This window comes from Catharus ustulatus, chromosome Z (genome assembly GCF_009819885.2).
Source record: "Catharus ustulatus isolate bCatUst1 chromosome Z, bCatUst1.pri.v2, whole genome shotgun sequence".
NCBI classification, from domain to species: Eukaryota; Metazoa; Chordata; class Aves; order Passeriformes; family Turdidae; genus Catharus; species Catharus ustulatus.
The window spans coordinates 17,261,890-17,282,880 of NC_046262.2; the positions used below are offsets into that span (position 1 = coordinate 17,261,890).

The 20,991-nt window shown below is 40.4% G+C and overlaps 2 protein-coding genes across 2 annotated transcripts in view; one reads left to right on the forward strand and one right to left on the reverse strand.

Annotated features, from left to right (window-relative positions):
• Positions 1–20,991, reverse strand: part of ESM1 (endothelial cell specific molecule 1) — a 75,627-nt gene that overhangs the window by 27,620 nt on the left and 27,016 nt on the right. Inside the window, exons 8-9 of the mRNA XM_033085976.1 lie at positions 20,211–20,336; positions 13,276–13,329 (exon numbers count right to left, since the gene is read on the reverse strand). The gene's annotated coding sequence lies outside the window, so the exon portion shown is untranslated. The remainder of the gene's footprint in view (positions 1–13,275; positions 13,330–20,210; positions 20,337–20,991) is intronic.
• LOC117010770 (granzyme A-like) lies at positions 4,800–9,827 on the forward strand. Its single transcript, XM_033085710.1, has 5 exons — positions 4,800–4,860; positions 5,576–5,720; positions 7,374–7,512; positions 8,158–8,430; positions 9,212–9,827. The coding sequence occupies exons 1-5, from the start codon at positions 4,800–4,802 to the stop codon at positions 9,368–9,370; spliced, it is 777 nt and encodes a 258-aa protein (XP_032941601.1). The 3' UTR covers positions 9,371–9,827.

Genomic DNA, 20,991 nt, shown 5'->3' on the forward strand with positions numbered 1-20,991 from the left:
GAATGAGGACGCACTTCATGTCCTCCAACAATGTTCATGCAGTCACCTGAAGAGCAACAGAAGTGCAATTATATTATGTGTTATGCAGGGCAATTGGAAATTTGGATATTTTTACTCTTAGGTGAGTACTTGTATCTTGTCAGTAGGGTAACAGCCATTAAAGAGAGCAGGAGAGCAGAGCTTCCAGGTGTCATAACTGCTGTTATTTGCTGACAGCAGCACTGTAAATTGCCATCCACTCTTTAGCATTTGAATGTCCCCGACAGGAAATGGGTTTGAGAGTTTTTATTAATAGCTCCCTCTCTTGAAATTTCCGTTTGCACTGCTGATATTGGGTTATTTTACTGCAGACTGATTTTTCTAGATTGTCTCTTCCAGTTTCTTTAAAATCTGCCTGTTTCTTGAATCGCGTAGTAAAACCGGAATAAAATCTAATTCCTCAATAACACTTAAATGTCTCAGGATATTCAATGCGCTTTTGGTTTCAAATTTTAAAAATTTAAAAAAAAAAAAAAAAAAAAAAAAGAAGAAGAATCAAACTGACTGTCCTTAAGCTGGTGAACAAAAAGTGGGAGACTGAATAATGAATGCAAGGGCTGCCTGAAAAGGCTTCTAAGAACACCAGTGTGAAGGAATAATCAGCACGTGTAGAGTTCAAAAGTTGCTTCTAAACTGTGGATAGGGATACAGTAAACTCAGGGCACATAGAATACAAAAGTCACTCCTGTGGTACATCAGTGGCCAGCAATCACTCCACGGAATTTCACAGCCCAGGTAACCTCTTCAGTTGAAAAGCTGAAAAATATTCATATGTAAATTAACAAGAGCCACTGAGAATTGTCGAACATCTGTTATTTTATAAGCTAAGGCATAAGGGATATGAAAGACAAGCCACACACATGTAAGACAAAGCAATTTGTATTTTGTTAAAAATAATTTTGGAGGGGTGCAGCTTTCAAATGTGAAAAACCCTAGACTCTAAAAGTGCTAAATGCAAAAAAAAATCTAATTTGTGGTCACATAAGAAAGATAAATTGGCAAGAAACATTTCTGTATTGTAGACCTCTGTGTCTGCATGCATGTTTTACATGCCTTGCTGGTAAACCACTACAAAATCCAGTTTGCCCTTATGTGAAGAAGCTGCAAAATTTGCTACCATATTCAGTATCTTTGGAAAGAATCTGAAATATAACTTGCCCAATAGAATTAGCTGTCATTTTTATTCAAGAATTACAGAAGGGCAGCTCCCAGTCTCAATCTCATTGCTGAATGAGATTGTAACATAGAAATGTTTATTTCTATGTCATAGAATCTTATTAGTTAGAATCCAGTTTGAAAACATGGACATGGTTCAGCACAATGTAAGAAAATTTGTGTTTGTGAATCTGTTTATGAAACAGATTCATGCTGTGGACAAACAGGAGAAAGTTTGTTTTCCCAGAGTATAACATCTAATGCTGGATTCTTTCTGTCAAGTACTATCAACATCATAGAAGGAATGCTGATTTGCTGCAAGGCTTTGAGGACTCTCTGAGTTTACTACATCTACTTGTACTTCTGTGCTACTACATTTTCCACTGATATCACATAGCAAATAAACGGAAACAGAGACACTGAGGGAACAGCTGAGGGACAAAAGACAATCAGGTAAGTATAAGGCACTGGTACCAGGGAAGAAAATAAAGTAGGTATGCCACAGCCTATCTTCTGCCCTTTCTCCAGCAAATCCCTGGGAATCTGTCTCCCAGCCACGAAGGTATGCCTCCAGACACTGGGGTGGGATTGGGGATGGGGTAGCCCAAGGAGAAGGCAGAGAAACTGTGCAGCTCTGCCTTGTGCTCCTGGAAGCTGCCAGCTCTGCATCACTCTCCTGCCCCCACTTCCCAGCCCAAGGAAACATCCTTTCAGCTGAGCTGAGGATGCCTGAACTCAGCACCAGCAAACCTGGAAGGTTTAAAGATGCAGTTTAAATTGGTCTCCTGAACTGGTGTCCTAAAATCACATCTGATGCTCACCTCAAGCACCAAAGAAAGCAGCATGAAGGAAGAAAGAACATGGCCACTGCAGATGGAAAATGGTCAAAATGACAAGAGTACAAGAAAAGGGATAAAAGACCTCAGCACAGAGCTGAAAATGATCCACTGACCCATGGGCCTAAAGCCCATAGGAAATTTCCCCAAAGGAAGAGGCTGGAAACTGCATATACTCCTGCTCCTTTACTCAGGCAGTGGCTTCTGTGAAGTGAGTGACTCTGCTTTGTGAACACTATAGGGAGAAAGGATGGAGTGCTTTTCTTACAATACCTCACTCCCCTTAAAGACCAATTGAGTAGGCAACCAAGGAGCTAAGGAAAGAATTTGACTTGAGAAGGAAGCTTTGATTTTGGGGTTTCCCCTTACCTGCCAAAGGCCAATAGAATCTGAACTTCACCATTAGTTAACTTACTGCCATAACCAAAGGAGCCTTTTCAGCCAATTAATTGTACACCCTAAAATTTTATGTCAAATTTTCAGCCTCAGCAATGTAAATTACAAGATGGAGAGAACTCTATGACAAAACATTTGGGCACAAAATTGGTGCTGGCTATGTGCTCATCAATCTGCTCTCTAGCACCCATGCCATCAGGGATTTTGTGGAGTGTCAGAGAGGTCGTTCAAGAGCTTGCACAGAAAGTCATCAGCTGATACTGAGTTTAGACTGCATATTTCTAATTCTAATTATCAGTGTCTATCTATCTCTCAGAAATGCAGGCGATTTTTTAAGGAGCATAGATATGTTAGTACCTATGGAGTTGCAGGGGGGAAAAAAAATCTTTAGAAGTATGATTTAGAAGTAAATAGAAGCACAATGAGAAGTTGAAAAAAGTATAAACAGCCTATAGAAGATCTGGCTTTACATAGAAGGCATAGATTTACCTGCATCTATTTACCTGGAAAACATCTGGGAACATTTGATAATATTTTATTCTGTGTCTTTCAAACAGATTTTCCTTGAAAACAAATCAGGCAAACATAGGATGATACAAACCTCTTTTTACTGGCCATTGCACCCCACTTAGAACCATCCAAGGATGAATCATTGTAGCACTACAAGTTTAAGAATGTCTGAGTTTACAGGATTTTTGTTCACAAGTGCTCATCCTGATTGTGTCCCTGCCCAGTCCAGACAGGAAACATCATCAATATGGTAAGAGTGCTAATTAAAATATCATAAAATCAGGTTTTGTCAAATAATTGTGATTGATAAAATAAAGAATTATACCTATGACAGCTGGTGATAGTGTGTTCACGAGAACATTGTAAAAAAGAACACCGGTGCTACAAAGTGATGATAATTATGGGAGATGTGCTAGTACTGAGGATAAAAATTAAAGCAAATTGAATCTTGGAGAGATTTAGCAGTGCATGGACCTGTCACCATGTCACATAGCTGACTGTGTCTCGACACAGATACATCAGTGACAAAGAGCACATCAGTCTCTAAAAATAGATCTATGCCTGCCTTCTTCAGAAAAATTGCCAAGTTATCCTCTGTCCCAGAAAGGAAAGCAACAGCAAATTTGAGCAAGGTCTGCCCAAGGTCTTCTACAGATGAAATTCACAAAGTGCTGGGCCAACTGAGCTCAAGATAGGATACAGTTAGAACCCAGAAGATTTCTGAAAACTCTTTATTGTGGGGCTCCTTTCTCCAGGTTGCCTGTTGTGAGGCTTAGGACTTCAAGAAACTTTTTAGGTTGTGTGACAGTAACATTTCACTAGTTAGGTTATAGAATAATTGATACTCCAGATTATTTAAAATTGATAATAGATAAGATATTTTTATTATTTGGATATATATTTGCAAGGGAGAAACTGTGCCTTTACAAGGCTCTAGATAAGATTTATTCACAGAATCATAGAATATACTGAGGTGGAAGAAACCCCACAAGGACCACTGAAGTCCAACTCCTGGCTCTGCACAACACACCCCAAGAATCACACCCTGTGCCTGAGAGCATTGTCCAAACACATCTTGAGTTCTGTCAGGCTTGGTGGTGTGACCTCGGGATCCTGTTCAGTGCCCAACCACCCCAAGTGTTCAGAACTCAATTCAGTTGCCTAAAATTCGGCATTTGGTCACATGTGAGGTACTGTGGGCTTTCCAGACATGGACACAGGCTGGCAAATCTGACACACCATCTTCAGAAGACTGATGGCCTTCTACACCAGACCTAAAACACCTCAAGACACTTTAAATATCATTATACCCTTAGCTATAGACCATGAAACCACACTCAGTGCTGTATCAATGCTCAGCCAGTGCAAAGCTAATGAGGTAGGATAAGATCCTGAAATGAGAAAACATCAGATTGCTTGGCCCTGAGGGTCTCCTGAGCAGAACAGACATTTCATTAATGGGGATGGACTGAAATTCATGTCTGACCTGAAAGCCACCAAGTGTCTAGAATGAAGCTGTATCATTTCACATGGACAACTGAATCAGCCTAAATTTATGTGAGCTGAGTCCCAGTATTTCACCCCTATATTCATACATCAGTTCTCAGCAAATGCTGCAGAGAGAACATGAAGTGGGGCAGAGCCTTTCTTCACACCACAGCAGATGATGCAAATTCTCATTAACACTTCTGCTGTAAGGTACATCGTTGTGGAGGGTTTCTGTCTTTGTCGTGGTTACAGATGTCAAACACCCTTAAAAGGAAAAACAAAACCCACACCCTCTACATTTATGCATACATATAAATAGATTGGTAGATAGATGCTTATAAAACAGTGAATAAGGAAGAACATCAGGCAGAAATCATGGGTGGTTTCCTCCCTTGGTACACCTTTGCTGCTGTGATTTTCATGGTAATTCATGGAGGTAAGTACAATTTAATACTTTTGAAGGTAAGTGCTGATGTACAGAATTCTAGTTAAGCCAACATGTATTAATGTAAAGGAAGTAGTCACAATTATTATTGGAATTCTTATAATTAGCTCCTCTCCACTGTCAGCATGTGTTTGGTCTTTCACACACAAAAAAAAGAATTTCTGAATGGGTAGTCTTAAGTTAAGCTGCATGAAGTCCAAGCTGTTTGGAGGAGTTCTGAGTAGAGAAATAATGATTATCTGATCTTTCTCTCCAGAGCTATACACATACATTAACTGCTTGATTTTCTCTTTTTCTGAAAAACAGGTTCACATAATGTGGCTTATATTATATAGTCCAGTTTCCATGTACAATGTTTATGATATGGCAGATCCAAGGTTATTGCTCGCAATGAAAGATAAGAAATTAACCATACCAGCAATCCTCAAGAAAATAAATCCGTGCAAAAGCACCAAAACTTTGGTGGGGTTTTTGCCCTAGCTTGCCCAACTGATTTCATTCCGGTATTATTGAAATGTAATGAAGTAATACTGCTGAGCAGTTTTAAAATTCTATCTGGAACACCACCATTATATGTGCATACTTGTGTGTCTGTATGTTTTTAATTAAAACAGCCATGTTTTCTAAGATTTTTGCTCATTACACTTTGGATATGTCTTACAGTATTTGTTAGACCAGCTGTGTGTCTTGTGGCTTAATTTTTTAGGTTTGTGTGCAGATATCATTGGAGGAAAGGAAGTAAAACCACACTCAAAACCATTTATGGTCCAAGTCAAGGGACAAAAAGGAGATTTTTGTGGAGGAGCTTTAATCAAGGAAAACTGGGTATTAACAGCTGCACACTGTAAAGTGTAAGTTCTTACTCTGATTCAGGTATTGTCTTTAGTGATAATCTGGCATCTCTGTTCAAGCAGGACAGTTAGTATCTCTGATAATTTTACCCATTCATCACAACCATGTTCATGTTCTAAATACTGTGCTTTATAGATTCTATCAGCAAATTTGTTACAGTGAGTATAAAATTATAACAAGGTATATTGACCTGCATTGTTTCTGATTTTAAAATTTCTAGCTGCATGCAAGCACAGAATAGTGACACTGAAGCAGTGAATTTGGGGAAAAGTTTCCTCAGTCAGCCTGTACACTAGATGAGAGGAGTGTCCAGTTTTAACTGCTACTCTGTGAAAATAAATTAATTCTCGTAATTTTATTCTGTAAGAGATGTGCAGTTCACCACAAAAAGAGACAGCATGTGGTTAACACAGGAACAAAAGTCCTCTGAGCAGATGACAGGAGACACTGAGAGATCTCTGCCTTACTTGGTACGTTGGCTTGCCAGTCATTCTTTCTTCTCCTGCCCAAATCAAGATGCAAATGGTTACTGGCTCTACTGAGTCCTTCAGCAAAGCAAGAAGTGAGTTTTAAATTACACATCCCACCCCTACTTGCTTTTGTGGGGAGAACTGAAGCTGCTGCTGAGCCAGACCTCACTCAGTCTCTGTCAACAGCCTGACCAAGACCAGTGAGACACTGGACTCTGCAAACATCAGAGAAATGTATCCATCTGTCCTGTCTTTGTCCAGACAAGGAAATATGTGGAACCTACTACAAAGAGACCACTGGGCCCAAAAGCTGTTTATTAACAGAAAGTAAACAATGTTTCCAAATAAGATTGCATTTAAGAGAAAATACAATTAATTTTTAACTTAATGGTGTCAACAGACAGCTCTCAATAGATGAAGGAAAGGAGCTACCACTTTCCCAGGATTGAGTTTTCCACAATAAGACATGAATGAGGGCCAATATACATATCTGCCCCAAGAATATTCTCCCATTCAACTGTAGGATGCATTGTTTGCCCAAAACCAGCTGTACCTGTGGTCAGTTAGTAACGTCTGCTTGCCCCGTCAGGCCGAGGAGTGCTACAGACTTCTAGTGTCTCTGTCAGAGAGCTGCAGCAGGCACAGCTCTGCCACACTCCAGGATCTTGTAAGTACAGGAAATTGCATAAAAACCTAGAGAAGAGGAATGAGCTGTGTCTCACACAGATTCAGAAAATGGTGTTGACATCTATTAGTGCAAAGTAATGGTACATTTCGATACAGTCAGGATACAATCTCTAAACTAACCTATTTTCCTAAATTTTCAGCACAAATTACAGAGGACATGGTTGGTGAGACGAGTACCCACAGCAATCCTGACGCATAAACCACTCATCCAGCTCACAAAAGAAAAAAATAGGGATAGATTCTGAAAAGCTTTCTTGAAAGCTTTCTGTATTCCTTCTCGAAATAACGTAGCATGAATTTCAGTCCACTGAGTCTGTTTTTCCTTTTAGCTGTTGGATGAACAGGGTCATCTTTTAGATATTTCTAAATTACTGCTGCTTATCAGGCACAAGAAAGGTGACTGTAGCAGCTGGACACTATAGAACCACATTAACCAACAAAAAATTTGGAGTTACATCAAAGCGAATCCCAATAACTATGTGGTCCTCTCCTCAGGGAAAAAGGCAAAGTTATTCTTGGAGCCCATTCATTGAAAAGACGTGAAAAAGAACAGCAGACTCTTCGGATTGCAAATTCCATTCGTTATCCATGCTACGACCCCAGTACAAAGGAGAATGACATTATGCTGCTGCAGGTACAGACTTACATATCACTTGTGGAATATACATCTCCTACATTGAACTATTTTCTTCCTTCTTGTGAGGAAGATGAGCCAAGGGAGTTTCTGGTGGCTTTTTCTCTGGGGTGATATAGTCTGGTCTGCTAATTCAGCAGCCTGGGGAATTGAGGATGCACTGGTAACTAAGGTAATTGACAATTCCTGTAACATTTGCCACAGCTAGTAGACAAATTCTGGAGTTTGATCAAGATATTTCATTTTCTGTCTTTTCCATAAAAGAATATTCATGCAGATAAAAAATTATGTTAAAAGTGCTAATGTTCTGTCTGAAAAACAGTTCTAATTAAAAATGTCTGACTTTACCAATCCTCAATTTTTCCAGCATCACTAATTACTGTTATTTTGTCTTCTAAATGGTCTGAGAGCCAGGGACATAAAATAAGATGCTTTTTAAAGCTAATAGATCAGCAGAAGGTAAGTGGGCTCTCATGAGACAAAGAATATTCTGTTACATTGATGACATAAATACTGTCACAAAGAATTGAGGAATCTCAAAAAGGGATTTCATTAATTATCATAATGGGAAAGATCCAATTGTTAATATGCAAGGCCCTCTGTTAGACTCTGTCCCATAATACTTATTTTCCATATCTTCTACAGCTCCAGGGAAGAGCAAAGCTTAATAAAGCTGTGAAACCAATCTCCCTGCCTCCCTCAGATGACGACCCCAAGCCAGGAACAATTTGCACAGTAGCAGGATGGGGTAAAACTGCCAATCGTCCATCAAAACTCCCTTCTGTTCTGATGGAGGTCAATATCACTGTCATCAAGAGGGAAATCTGCAACGATAGACACCATTATAATGGCAAACCTGTCATTACACAGAACATGATATGTGCAGGGGCTAAGGAGGGAGGAAAGGACTCATGTGACGTAAGTATACTTACTATGACTGCATAAATTGTATACCAAAAAAAGTATAAGGTATCAGCATTATACATTTTCAATTTCTGTCTCTCTTCAGATCAATGAAGAATTTTGTCAAATAATAGTAGATTTACCAAGGCTTGTTCTTCTAAGCCTTAAAATCAAAACCTAAGATGGTGAAATTCACCTTCACAGCCTTTTGATATTGCAGCTGTATCCAGGCATGGCAGATAGCCATCCTCATTTTCAGTACAATGAGTTTAACACCAAAATGGCCACAAACAGCTAATGGGCCCATGCTCAAGTAGCTGACCTCAGTGGAACAAGGTGTCAGAAGACTTTGAAATAGGTTTTGCTGATAAAAATCATTTTGGCTGAGTCCCAAGTCAAGTACATAACTGTGTAAGACCACATTTAAAAATATTTTAATATTGCATTTTTAAAGTTATCCAAAAAAAGGCATCAATTTCTGAAAACTTACACTTTCCATGAGGAAAGTTTTCAGCTTTTTTTTCTTCATTTTCAAAAAGACTAATTCTTCCTTATTACTGAGTTAGATTCATTCCCCATTACACACTCTTGAAAGATCAGATTTAAGTCTATGAAGCCTTTTTTTTTTTTCATTTGTTTAGCTGTTGGAAATCTTAATTTCCAAGGAGGAAAAAATTATCCCTAATAACCCTGGGTACATTTTTATTTTCCCCATCCAACTAATGAAAATTTTGTTTAAAGGAAAACATTTTTTAGCTTTTGTTAATTTGAATGACCATATTTTCCCTTCTTCTAGGGGGACTCTGGTGGACCCTTAATATGTAATAGGGAGTTGAGAGGCATCACTTCGTTTGGGAAGCCAAAGAAATGTGGCAAGGCTGATGGCCCTGGTGTCTACACTCGACTCACAAAGCAATACCTTGAGTGGATAAGAAAAACCATAGGGGGGGCCTAATAGATTGGGTTTGGAGCAAGTCGTTTGTGTAAGTTAAATGGGCTTTTAAAATCTGCTTCGTTAGTCTGGTAAAAGTGTTTGTCACAGTTCAGAATTGTCACACAATTTTGGCAGCTTGATGTAGTTCTACTAAGGTAGCATCTATAGCATTTATAGCTTATACTGTAAGCCATGGAGTCATTGGGGGTATCTGGGACTGAGGATTCCAACGTCCCTGTAGCACATGTTCACACTGACCTCTACTTGGATTGGTATTTCAGATCAAGAATCTAATCCTTGTTTGTGTCCTCACTGCATGTAGAGCATATATAGCACTCTTCTGTACCTAGACTTCTGCAAAAACCCTGAAAGTTAGTGGCCTGCTAGGTACAATACAGGCACCTAAAAAATTGAGCTTCTCTGGAACAAAGCCCCTGGTTTTATAGGTGTAGTGGAGACTGCTAAGCTTCAGAAAATTAAGTTGCAGCAACTGTGAGACATACATATTAATTTTCTAATTGTCTTATATTTGAAATCTCTAGATTTTATCCCTTTGTGTACTTTGCATTTAATAAAGAAATGGCAACAAAAATGTACTGCTTACAGCTGTCAATTTATGTGGAAAACTCTGTCTCTTACAGTACAGATAGTCTATGTATTATCTGAAGTATCTGTTTACTATCTGTCTAATGTTCCATACATGTCATATGTTTGCAAAACATATCAAAATAAGCAGCATCAAATTTTAAAAAATTATCTGAAAACCCATGCTTCAGAGAAATTAGAGGAACTGTAGAGTTCAATATGATAAAGCACTTGTTGATAATATAAAGCACTCTTAATTTTATGATGGCAGTACTGCTGTTTCAGACATGCAGTGAAATTTTTAAGTGCTTCAACAAGCATTTGTCAAGTAGCAAAGAGACCTATTATGAAAAATGTTTCTGCCTGCCTTTATATTATCAGACTTAGGCATTTTCAAAGCCATGAGCTTTCCAAGGGCTTGGATTTATTTTGCATTGCTTCAAGAGGTTTTTACTTGGAGGTAGGCATTAGCTAAGAGAAAGCAGGGAACATTCAAGGGTGGAGAAATTTTGGATTGATTTTAATTTTAAAATTGCTTCTCTGTCCATCCTGAGCAATTAAGCACCATTTACAAACACAATGAGAAAGCACGAACTGAAACCTTTTTACACAATTGCCTTTACATGATATCATTAAGAGAGGACAGTAGTTATCTCACAGAGAAGTAAGGAGGGGTGAAGATAAAGAAGGCCTAAACTACAGGGATCTTTACTGGAAGTTTTGATGATGAAAAACACAGCCAGAATTTCCCACATTCCTGTTCTTATTCCTAAATGTTCTTCTCACTTTTGGGCTGAACAGGAAAAATGGACACACAAAGGGACACACAAACACAACAGCAAAGCAGGAGAAGAGAAGATTCTCAGACAAATAAGATTGCACCAATGAAACTGAGAGGAGAATCTGACCCAATAGCTGCTGCCAACACCCAAAGCAGTGACTTGATTCTGTCTTTAAGCACACAGGAAATAAGTAAATTCAGTCTTTTTTATCCTTGCAAGCTACCAAACCCCTGCTTAGGCAGAAACTAATTCTAAAACAAAAATCAGGAAACAAAAAATATCCTTATCAACCTGTAGCCCATCTGGGGCTATTTCACCCTTCCCATACATTAGTCTAACTTAATTTCTTTGCTCATATTTTCACTGCCTTACTTTCATCTTGATGTTGCATTATTTTCTCATTCTGCTTCCTCTTCAGCCTGATTCTTCTGCTTCCCCAAATGTCACAAACAGTGTCCTTATCAGAGGAAAATACCTCTCAAATCCCATAATTCAGTATTTCTCCATTTTCCAGATGGTAGTTCTGAAACAAGTGTTAGAGAACCTTAAAGGTCAGGAAGGAGAGGTTCTGACTAAGGAGAAGTTTGTAATGCAAGAAGAAATGTACAACAGAAAAATGTGCAGCCTTCCTCTTCTACTTTGAAATTCAGGACCTACCCCAAATATTTTTTAAGTGGTTTTTTTTTTTTAACATGGGTGATTTTAGTGAATTGTGCAAAATAAGCCTGTGGAATTAGACTTACACAGTAAAAACAAAATTTCAGCCTCTTTCACTACTGCAAATAGTCTAAACCTGTAGAAAAAATAAACAAGCGCAAGATGGGGAGTTCTCTGCTCAAGAGGCATGATATACACCCATTCACCCAATGGAGTTCCACCACTGTGGAATGGAACCCACACTAGCTAAGAAAAATGCTATGATAATTAGATGTCATTGTTTTCTTCTCAGTCTATATATGAGATAACTGGAGGGAAGTAACAAGTACAAATTACACAAACTCACGTGACATACACATAGGCAGCATCAAGTCAGATCATATAGGGGCAGAACAAGGCACTGTCTGCTAGACTTGGTGCTTTTAAGTGCAGGAACAAATGGGTTCCTTGGTCATTACATTCCAGACAATTGTTTTGTCATATTGACATACCTGAGAATAAAGACACAAGCACTGTATGAGCAATGAAGTTTTTCCTCAGGAAAAAATTATCTTTGACCTGAAGTTCTGGATTCATATGTGGTACAGTGCCCCGCCTTTTACAGGACTGTAGGGATGAAGATCTCGTTTAGTCAACCTAAATTTTCTTAAACCTCTGCGCCCCACCAGAAGACTCAGCCTTCAGTGCATAGAGACCGCAGATGCAGAGCAAGTTGACCTCTTAGAAATGGGTTCTGATTTCTGTCTCATCCCAGGTCTGAGCAACATACCAGGCATGTAACTGGCAATGAACTAAAGAATGTCATATTCTGCAGGGAGAAAGTCAGGATTTCAAATTTTGACCAAGACTTCATATGTTAAGACATCTGCATTGGCAGAATGAGGCAGCTATGCAAGAGCATGGTCAACTTTCAGCAGCTTCACACACTGCACATTCAAAAAAAAAGCACTACAGTATACATTTAATTTCACTTCAGATTAGTTACAGTCTGGAACGCACACTTAGATATCCTCTCAGACATGGTCACATAGTGGATCTACAGGTCACACAAACAAGGTCCTCTTGTAGTTATGGGCTTTTGAAATCAGTGGTTTCTCTCACTTTTAGATACTATGCTAAAATATATCTGGAGCAATACACCTTGACTAGCCAACAATGAACAAAAAGTAACTAACTAAGATATGAGCAGTTCTTTGGCTGAGAAATGTGTACTTTTTTATTTTGACACTTCAGCATCCAACAAAATATGCATGGTTTCAGTATTGGTCAGGTCATTTCACACTACAGCCTGCCATCTTGTGTCATACACCTCCTCCTATACTGAGTATAATGATACAAATAATATTTAGCTGCTGCCAAAGGAAATGAGAATTTCTGGGCAAAATAAAGAAAAATTCATGTGCAAATAGACTAATTCTACTCATTTTTTTAACATTCAAAATGGGGGAAAATATTTTTAATATTCCTAAAACCTTTTAAATTATTTAAAATAATGTTTTGAATAATTAAATCAGATTCTAATTGCCTGATAAATCCCCAGAAAACAACTTGTTCATATTAGAATACAGGCACAGTGTAAGTTATTTACCATATTTAGACATCAGCTTCCATTTTCTAATCTGCTTTGAAGACTACATGAGATGACACGAGAACCCAGTAGTTAAGAGCAGGTCTATTGCAATCTCTTACTAGGTAAAAGAGATGAGTGGTCTCAACCTTCCAGAGCTAAAGTCAGCAACCACATGACTTGTGAACAGCACAAGGTGAGGCTTTAAAAATCATGAGAACTAAAGACACAATAGTTTCACATTCATTTACAGAGGTAAGTTGTGCCCCTGTCTTTCTCTTTTCTTGCATTTGACCACAGTGTAATTTTCCATGGACTGGCACTGCTCTGCTCACCTGATATCTTACTCTGGTCCAGCCACAGGAAATACTCCAAATAAATTTTCAGTTCTGAAAAAAAATAAAATAAAGGAATCCAAACAGTACAAGTCTCTGAACTCAGAGGCTTTTAAATATAAAAATGCAATAATGAATCCTTACCCCTTGCCTCTGATCATTCCTAACAATGAAAGCAAATCTCTGAAGGTGTCTGTAGGCAGAACACACTGAATAGCACTACTGATCTGTATCTGAACAGCTTCTGAGGACCAATTCTGGCATCCTGACTAAGCTGTTGGCAGTGTACAAGTCTTGCTAGGCAAACATATGTTAAAGTCCAAGGGATTTCTTTCCTTGTGAGCATTAAATAAAGTGCAGGATATGGTGACAGCTACGCTCTTTGCTGGTACTCTTAAGAAATGAACTAACACCTGTGTTTGACCCAAACAGCATGTTCATTCGGTTATGTCCATCTGAATTCTTAGCTAGTTGATTATATAACCGTGCATAATAATAGAATTATTATGCAATTGTTTGTATTTTCAATCTTTGTCAAATATAGTAGGTGGGTTTAAGGAAAGGAAACCATAAAAAATACAGTAAGGATGGATTCCCAATTATGCTACTTATCATTACCATTATGAAAACAATAAACAATTCTCTATAAATCATTTATATTTAGTTACATACTTAACCTAGAACTCTAACAGTATTTAGACAGATTCCATACAACTATTTATGTGATACACGGAACAGTATAGACCCCTCAATTGGTCTCTGCTCATCATAGTCTCTGAATTATTCAAGGCAATATACATTAATTAGTATGTGGTTACCAATGAGGATGCTAAGACAATGTAAAATTTATTGCAAGAATCAAATTTAAAAACAGGACCTAACACTTTATACTGGTGCTTTACACAGGTCAGATTTCTTCCATGTTTGCTAATTTAATTAAAGTGCATGACATATTTCTTCAGAGTTTGAATATTTTTCCTTTAGGGTAAGATAAGCTACTAACATTTCACATAATAGACAGATAAGAAAATTTTGTTCTCTTAAATAAATTGTACTATCTTTTGCCATGTTTCTATTGGAAGGAAGACACATATTTTGAATTATTGAATGGGTTGAATACATTAATCACTGGCTTTCAAGAAAAAAGTCACAAGAATGAGCTTAAATGACTGTTATTAAAAAGCTTTGTTGCTGTGCATGCTCTGCCCAGACCTATGTACTTTTCACAGACAAGATATCCCATCCACTGCAACAGAGAAAGGCTTTCTCTGATCTGGGCTCAGGGTTATGTGCTAGACTCTCCCTTTGTGACCTATAAAAAATATATGTACTAACTAAAAGGAAAGATACATCAGAATTCTACACTTATTATGCCAATCATTTTCACCACCCACACTATGGCTTGTTCCACTATTCTGCAGCAGGGAAACATGTTGCATAGGATGTGAGAAGATATCATCCTCTATTAACTGTTTCTATATTAATAGGGAGCTGAAAGAAATATATTCTTAAGAGGGACTGGACTTTAACTGTCTGCACCACTTTGAGGAGACATTTCTGTCAAAGGAACATGTTGAACCTGAACTATTGTTCTCCATGCATTCACAGCATCAGTCCCATCTGTGTTTGGTAAAGTCTCTCACTGCTGAGCTTTCTCATCTGGCTGCACAGACAGTTTGCAGCAGCTGATCCAACAATAATGAGATAGTGTCTCCAGCTGCTCAGTTATTACTCTTAAGGAGATCTTTTAACAGTGACTCCACTAAGCCGTTTAGTGGAATTGTGTTTTGAGTTTGTCTGCAGTTGTAGTAAATCTTGGGAGCTACACACGGAAAGCAGAAAGCTGCCCAGTCCAGCAGCACAAAGGACATACAAAACTCCTTAATGTGATTGTACAAAAATCTCACCCACAAGCAGCCACTGAATTTGAACTGAAGATAGAAAGAGTCTGGAACTAAATTGAGACTCTCAAGAGCTGTATTTACCTCATTGCTCTGCCACAGACTTCCTGTATCTTCTACAACTGTGCCAATACCAGGAAAACCCATGAGGTTTTTACGCATATGGCAGCAAGAGCAGTATGAAGCCCTTTTCCTTGCAATTACTAGACTTCATCTTTTCTGGCTGGATGAGTTACTGACAATCACACTGGTAAGCTAAACCCCCCCAGATGAAAAAAATCTTCTGAGTAATAGTTTCTAAAGCATAGACAAACCACATCCTAAAAGGAAGCATGAAAGTAAGAAGTCATGTGTGACCAGTTTAAATGAATGTGAGTGACCTATGTCTTCCCATCACTTCTACCTGAGTTCTCCGTGAACACAAGAGAATGGCACTTCTCTAGCTCAAGACACCACCAGGATAAACCTGTGAGGAACTGTAAAGCAGTCTGAAACAGTGGTACCTGAAGAAGGCCCACAGGACTCTTGCCAATGGAAAGTCTGCCCTTAATATGTGAAGCTAATACAGTGGCTCTCTGGAAACACCATGACTAAATGCAAATACCTTCTGTCCCAGAGCTGAGCTATGCACATTCCTCCTAAACTTTGTGACTTGAATTTCAATACCACTATAATTTTTCAGCAGAGAACAGTTTTCTAGCTTTACTCCTTCTCAGATTATTGAAATGTACAGAGTCTTTGTCAATATTTAGGACCACGAGTTTGCAACTCTGTGAATTCTTTATGCAGTGTCTGTTTAGTGTCTGTAATGACTTTGAAGGAGGATCTTGAGCTGTAAACTTTGGAGGCACCCAAAACTACCACAACACTGATTGAAATTTGCTTAACAGTTTACAGTAATTTCACTATTACAAGCCGCACTGACTATAAGCCGCATCTCCGGGTGTCAGCAACATTTAGTTTTTTGTCCATACACAAGCCGCGCCCAATTATAAGCCGCTCTGTCATTCGCAGTGAGGACCTGCATGCAACAAAGTTGCCAAATAGTAACAGAATCGCAGGATCGCGGTGTTTATTGGTTCAGCTCAGGGCCATGGGGGCTCGGCCCGCTCAGGGCTGCCAACAGGGCCAGGTGGCCCAGCCCAGCGCTGCCACTCAGTGGGGCCACTCAGGGCTGGCCACCGCTGCCGCCAGGCTCGCTCGCCCCAGCCCAGCGCTGCCCCGCAGTGGCAGGCGGGCACAGAGCCACCCTGCCCGCTCCCGTGGCACTGGTGGAAGACGGACACAGAGCCCCCTGCTCCCGCAGCACTGGTGGGAGGTAGGCACGGAGTCACCTGCTCCTGCAGTGCCGGTGGGAGGTGGGTATGCAGCCCCCCCCCCCCCCTCCCCCCAGGCCGTGGGGGCGGCAGGAGGGAGCACCCCGCCTCCCTGTTGGGCCACGAGGATGGTAGCATGAAGCCCCCTGCCTCTACCCCTGGCTGCGGGGACAGCAGGAGGGAGACCCCTGCCTCCCCTCCAAGCTGTGAGGATGGGAGCACGGAGCACCCCGCCTCCCCCTCCATGCTGCCGGCATGGAGCCCGCCTCCACACGCCGCGCAACAGGGTAACCAATTTGTAACAATCACGCAATCCCGGGTTTTACTGGCAGGTGCTCGGCTCGGCACCTCGGCTGCACTTCCTGGGTTGGAAATTTCAGAAATTTTTTCACATATTAGCCGCTCCTGAGTGTAAGCCACGTTTCCGGGGTGGGATCAAAATTTTAGTCAAAATGGTGCAGCTTATAATTGAAATTACTGTAAGTCAAAAAGCAGTGGAGGGCAATAGGGAGAAATCAGACAAGTTGAAAATATTCATTTACATGGGTTTTGAGTGGAGTGTTCTGGAGTTTTCATTGTTTCAAGATCATGTTCAGGTCAGATAGTTTTCAAAGCAATTACATATTTTGCTTGCCCGTATGTTTTTATTGATCTACAATAACTCTTCCAAGGAGAGGACATTAAAGCCAAATTTTACTTTTTTTCCTAGCAAATTACTCTAATAGCTCTATCAGAAGTATCTCAAAAACAGACTCAGTTCTATAAAAAGGTTACTATTTTTCAGTTGTCTTTCAATTCTGAATATGCTAAGTGACAGTCAACCTTAATAACTAAAGTACTCAACTGATGCTGATGGGTCTTCATTCTTAGCTGGGGTCTTCCACACTCACAAGAGGCTTAAACAATGAAATTCAGTTACAATTTGTCAGATCATTTCTGTAGGTTAAAAGTGTCTGAGGTTGACTTAGAACCATCTAAGTCACAATTACCAATCGCAATATTTATTTTGACCATATTTTGATACATCCATATTTTTTTCCAATATTCAATTGCTTATAGTATGTTATTAGGAGTCTTCATAAGCAGAAATATGTCTGTGTAGCAATGATATGGTCTTTTCTGCTCATGTATAGCATCAGAGAGAAGGAGGCTTAGCAAGGAACAACCTCTGCTACAGCGTAGCCCTACAGCACCATGGAACAACAGAGAGCTGTAAGGAAACTCTGCTTTCTTTGGTAGTCAGCAGGGTGCAAGGGAAACACTCTGCACTACATTTCTTCAAAGCAAGATCCTTCATTAAAGCATGGAGCTGTCTAAATAACACATGGAGATTTGGTTTAGACAGCATTTGAAAACTGGTTCTGTATCCTCATATAATGAGATGCAAAAACTGTCACATTTGGTTTGTGTTGTCTACAAGGTCATCAGCCAGATTACACTGGAAGCAACCTGACATTAGCACATTCAATCCTGGCTTAGTCAGGCTTAGAAAGAAGTGGAAATGCACACCATGGCACTAGGAATTATAGGAAAGAATTCCATTACTAAAAACAAGGAATTTCACAGAAGTACAGTAATTTCACAACTATAAGGCACACCTTAAAGCCTAAAATTTTGATTGAAACCCAGAAGTGTGTCTTATAATCCGGTGCACCTTATATATGGACAAAATTTGGAAATTTGCTGACAATCCAGAAGTGAGAGCCATGAGCCAAGCAGCGAGCAGTGAGCTGAGCTGCTCGGGGCCACACAGCCCAGCACAGCTCGCACAGCCCCACATGGGTTGGCGGGGTTCGGCGCGACTCAGCACAGCTCTCACAATTCTGTTAATTATTGGTTACTGTGTTGTGCGCGGATCCTTGCTGCAAAAAAAAATGTGCACCTTATAGTCCAGTGCGCCTTATATATGGGAAAAGTTCAGAAAATTGCGGACACCCGGAAGTGCACCTCATAATCCGGTGCGCCTTATAGTCATGAAATTACTTTAATTTATATCATAGTTTTACTAAGACAGCCTTTACAGTCCCACAAATCAGGATTGTGCACATGAACGCAAATGGGTAGGTGGCTGCTCTTTATTCTTTTTTACATAAAGTATGCACTTGCAAACCAGACTCATTTGGCAGATAAATAACTGAAATATCTGCCTTAGAGTTCTAATGAATTGACAAGCATGGGATACCCCCATATTTTCATCTGACTTCCAGGAAGACCTTGTCCCATCATCAGTTCACTGGGTAAGCAGAGCAAGGAAGAAATCTAATGCAATTTAAAACTCTGCTTTAGTTTTCAGAAGAGCTTAACATACATCATTCAGAGATTTGAATTTTAATCTATAATGTTTAAAGAAGCTACTGAGAAATAGTCCCAGCAAAGTATTTCTTTATTTAGAGGGATCATTACAGTAATTTCACGATTACAAGCTGCGCCTGATTATAAGCCGCAGGTCCGGGTGTCGGCAACATTTCATTCTTTGTCCATAAATAAGCCACACTGGATTATTTAGCCACACTTTCGTTCGCAGCAAGGATCCACGTGCAACTTTCACAAAGTTGCCAATTAGTAACAGAATTGCAGGATCACGGGGTTTACTGGCTCGGCCCTGCTCGGGGCGGCTGCCAGGGAGCGGCCCTGGCCCCGCTCGCCGCTGCCACCAGGAAGAGGGAGAGGGGTGTGCCCGGCCACTGCTGCCGGGAAGTGGGAGAGAAGCTTGCCTGGCAGGTGCCGCTGGGAAGAGGGAGAGGGGTGTGCCCGGCCACTGCTGCCGGGAAGCAGGGAAGTGGCGTGCCTGGTTAATGCCGCCAGGAGGAGAGAGAGGGGTTTGCCCGGCCGGTGCTGCCAGGAAGAGGGAGAGCAGTGTGCCTGGCCGGTGCCGCCGGGAGGAGGGAGAGGGGCGTGCCCGGTCGGTGCCGCCGCCACGCCCCCCAGGGCCAGGCAGCACTGCCGCTGCGCTGCCACTGCCCCACTGCCACCCGGGGCCGGGCAGACTCCAGCTCAGCTCGGGGCTGCTGCTGGCTCGGACTTCCGGGCTGAGAAGTTTCCAAAATTTGTTCGTATATAAGCCACTCCTGAATGTAAGCCACACTTCAGGTTTGGGAGCAAAATTTTAGTCAAAATGGTGTGGCTTATAATCGTGAAATTACTGTAGTTGTTTTCAACTCATTTAAAGTACAGTTGCTTTATTGTCCTATCTAAACATGTTGACAGCCTATTGGTATAAGAAAGTCCTCAAAACACCTCAGCTAAGTTGTAATAGCTCCAGCAAGCCAAGTTATGCTGCTTTACTACAGCTGAGAACCTGTTCCTCTGTCTCCTAATATTCAAACAGAGACAGATGTTTTCTCTCTGACTCTTTAGACCTCTCCTCATCCCGATGCTCCGGGAATTTTTCTTCCCCTTCAGCTCTCTCCACATTTAGAGTTTTGGCCAAAACTATTATTGCCAGCAAGGAAAGATGACGAAAAGTGTCTGGCTTCAGGACTATCTCCTCTTTAATCACTTATACATGGACACAGAAGTGGTGAATGAGAAAAACAATGACCTGCTTTTGAGTCAATCATACACTGTAATGCTGAATGTACCACAACTGTACATCCAGAGAAAATTCTGCTGTTCCTCTTTCTGCAGAGCCACCCTCAAAGCCAGTGGGAGTTTGCCAAATGAGTACAACTATACAAAAAGAGCATAGCTTAAGCATGCAGACATTTCATCATTTCACCTGCGAATCTGAAATTGCACTTTGGATGATTTTCTCACAATTCATGTGCCAGACACACAAAATCCCATCTTTCATTCCACCTCCTGTAGTAAGGACTTTTGACTGCCAAGGACACCAGGTCATAGCCTATAAAATAAAAAGAAAACAGATGCCAGAATAGATTAAGAGCTTATCTGGAAGAACAGAGGAGTTTTATCTTAAAGCCTAGTTGCTAAAACGAACTACAACAAGCACCCAGAATGCATACTCAGGGCAGTGTAGGATCCCAAAACTTCAAATGCTGCCTCCCTGGCCCTTGTTTCATAGCCTACACTGTCCCACATATCCTCATAAAACTCCAGCATCCCTGCTTGCCCTTCAGAGGTCACAGACTCACACCTCAATACCGGAAATAGAGCAGGATAGAGTCTTAGTGCCTAAGCCAAAGCATCACAGAAGTCTAAGCAAAGTGGCCTACAGGGCTTACAAAAGACCTGGTTTCTCAGGGCGTATTTCCAGGATATGCCTAAGGCCCAAAATCTACCTGAAGAAAAGCTTCTCAGAACTCAATTCCACCTGTTTCAGTAAATTCCCCTGACCCTTTAACCCTGGCACTACAGTCCAGCCTCAGATACTTTTGGAAGGACAAACAACTTGTAAATACTGGATTCTCATTCCTCTTATTACTATTACCTGACCTATCTCCCACACAGACAGGGACTACATAAAGACAAGGAATCTTAAATTGTTTCACATAAAATTTCCTTCTTCAAATTTTTTGTCACCAACAATGGTATGAAAA

Bases quoted from the DNA above. Each gene is read 5' to 3' on its own strand.
- LOC117010770 (XM_033085710.1), top strand. From the start codon at position 4,800: ATGGGTGGTTTCCTCCCTTGGTACACCTTTGCTGCTGTGATTTTCATG. The intron at 5,721-7,373 runs GTAAGTTCTTAC...TCCTCTCCTCAG, and splicing joins ACAGCTGCACACTGTAAAGT to GGAAAAAGGCAAAGTTATTC. The intron at 7,513-8,157 runs GTACAGACTTAC...TATCTTCTACAG, and splicing joins ATGACATTATGCTGCTGCAG to CTCCAGGGAAGAGCAAAGCT.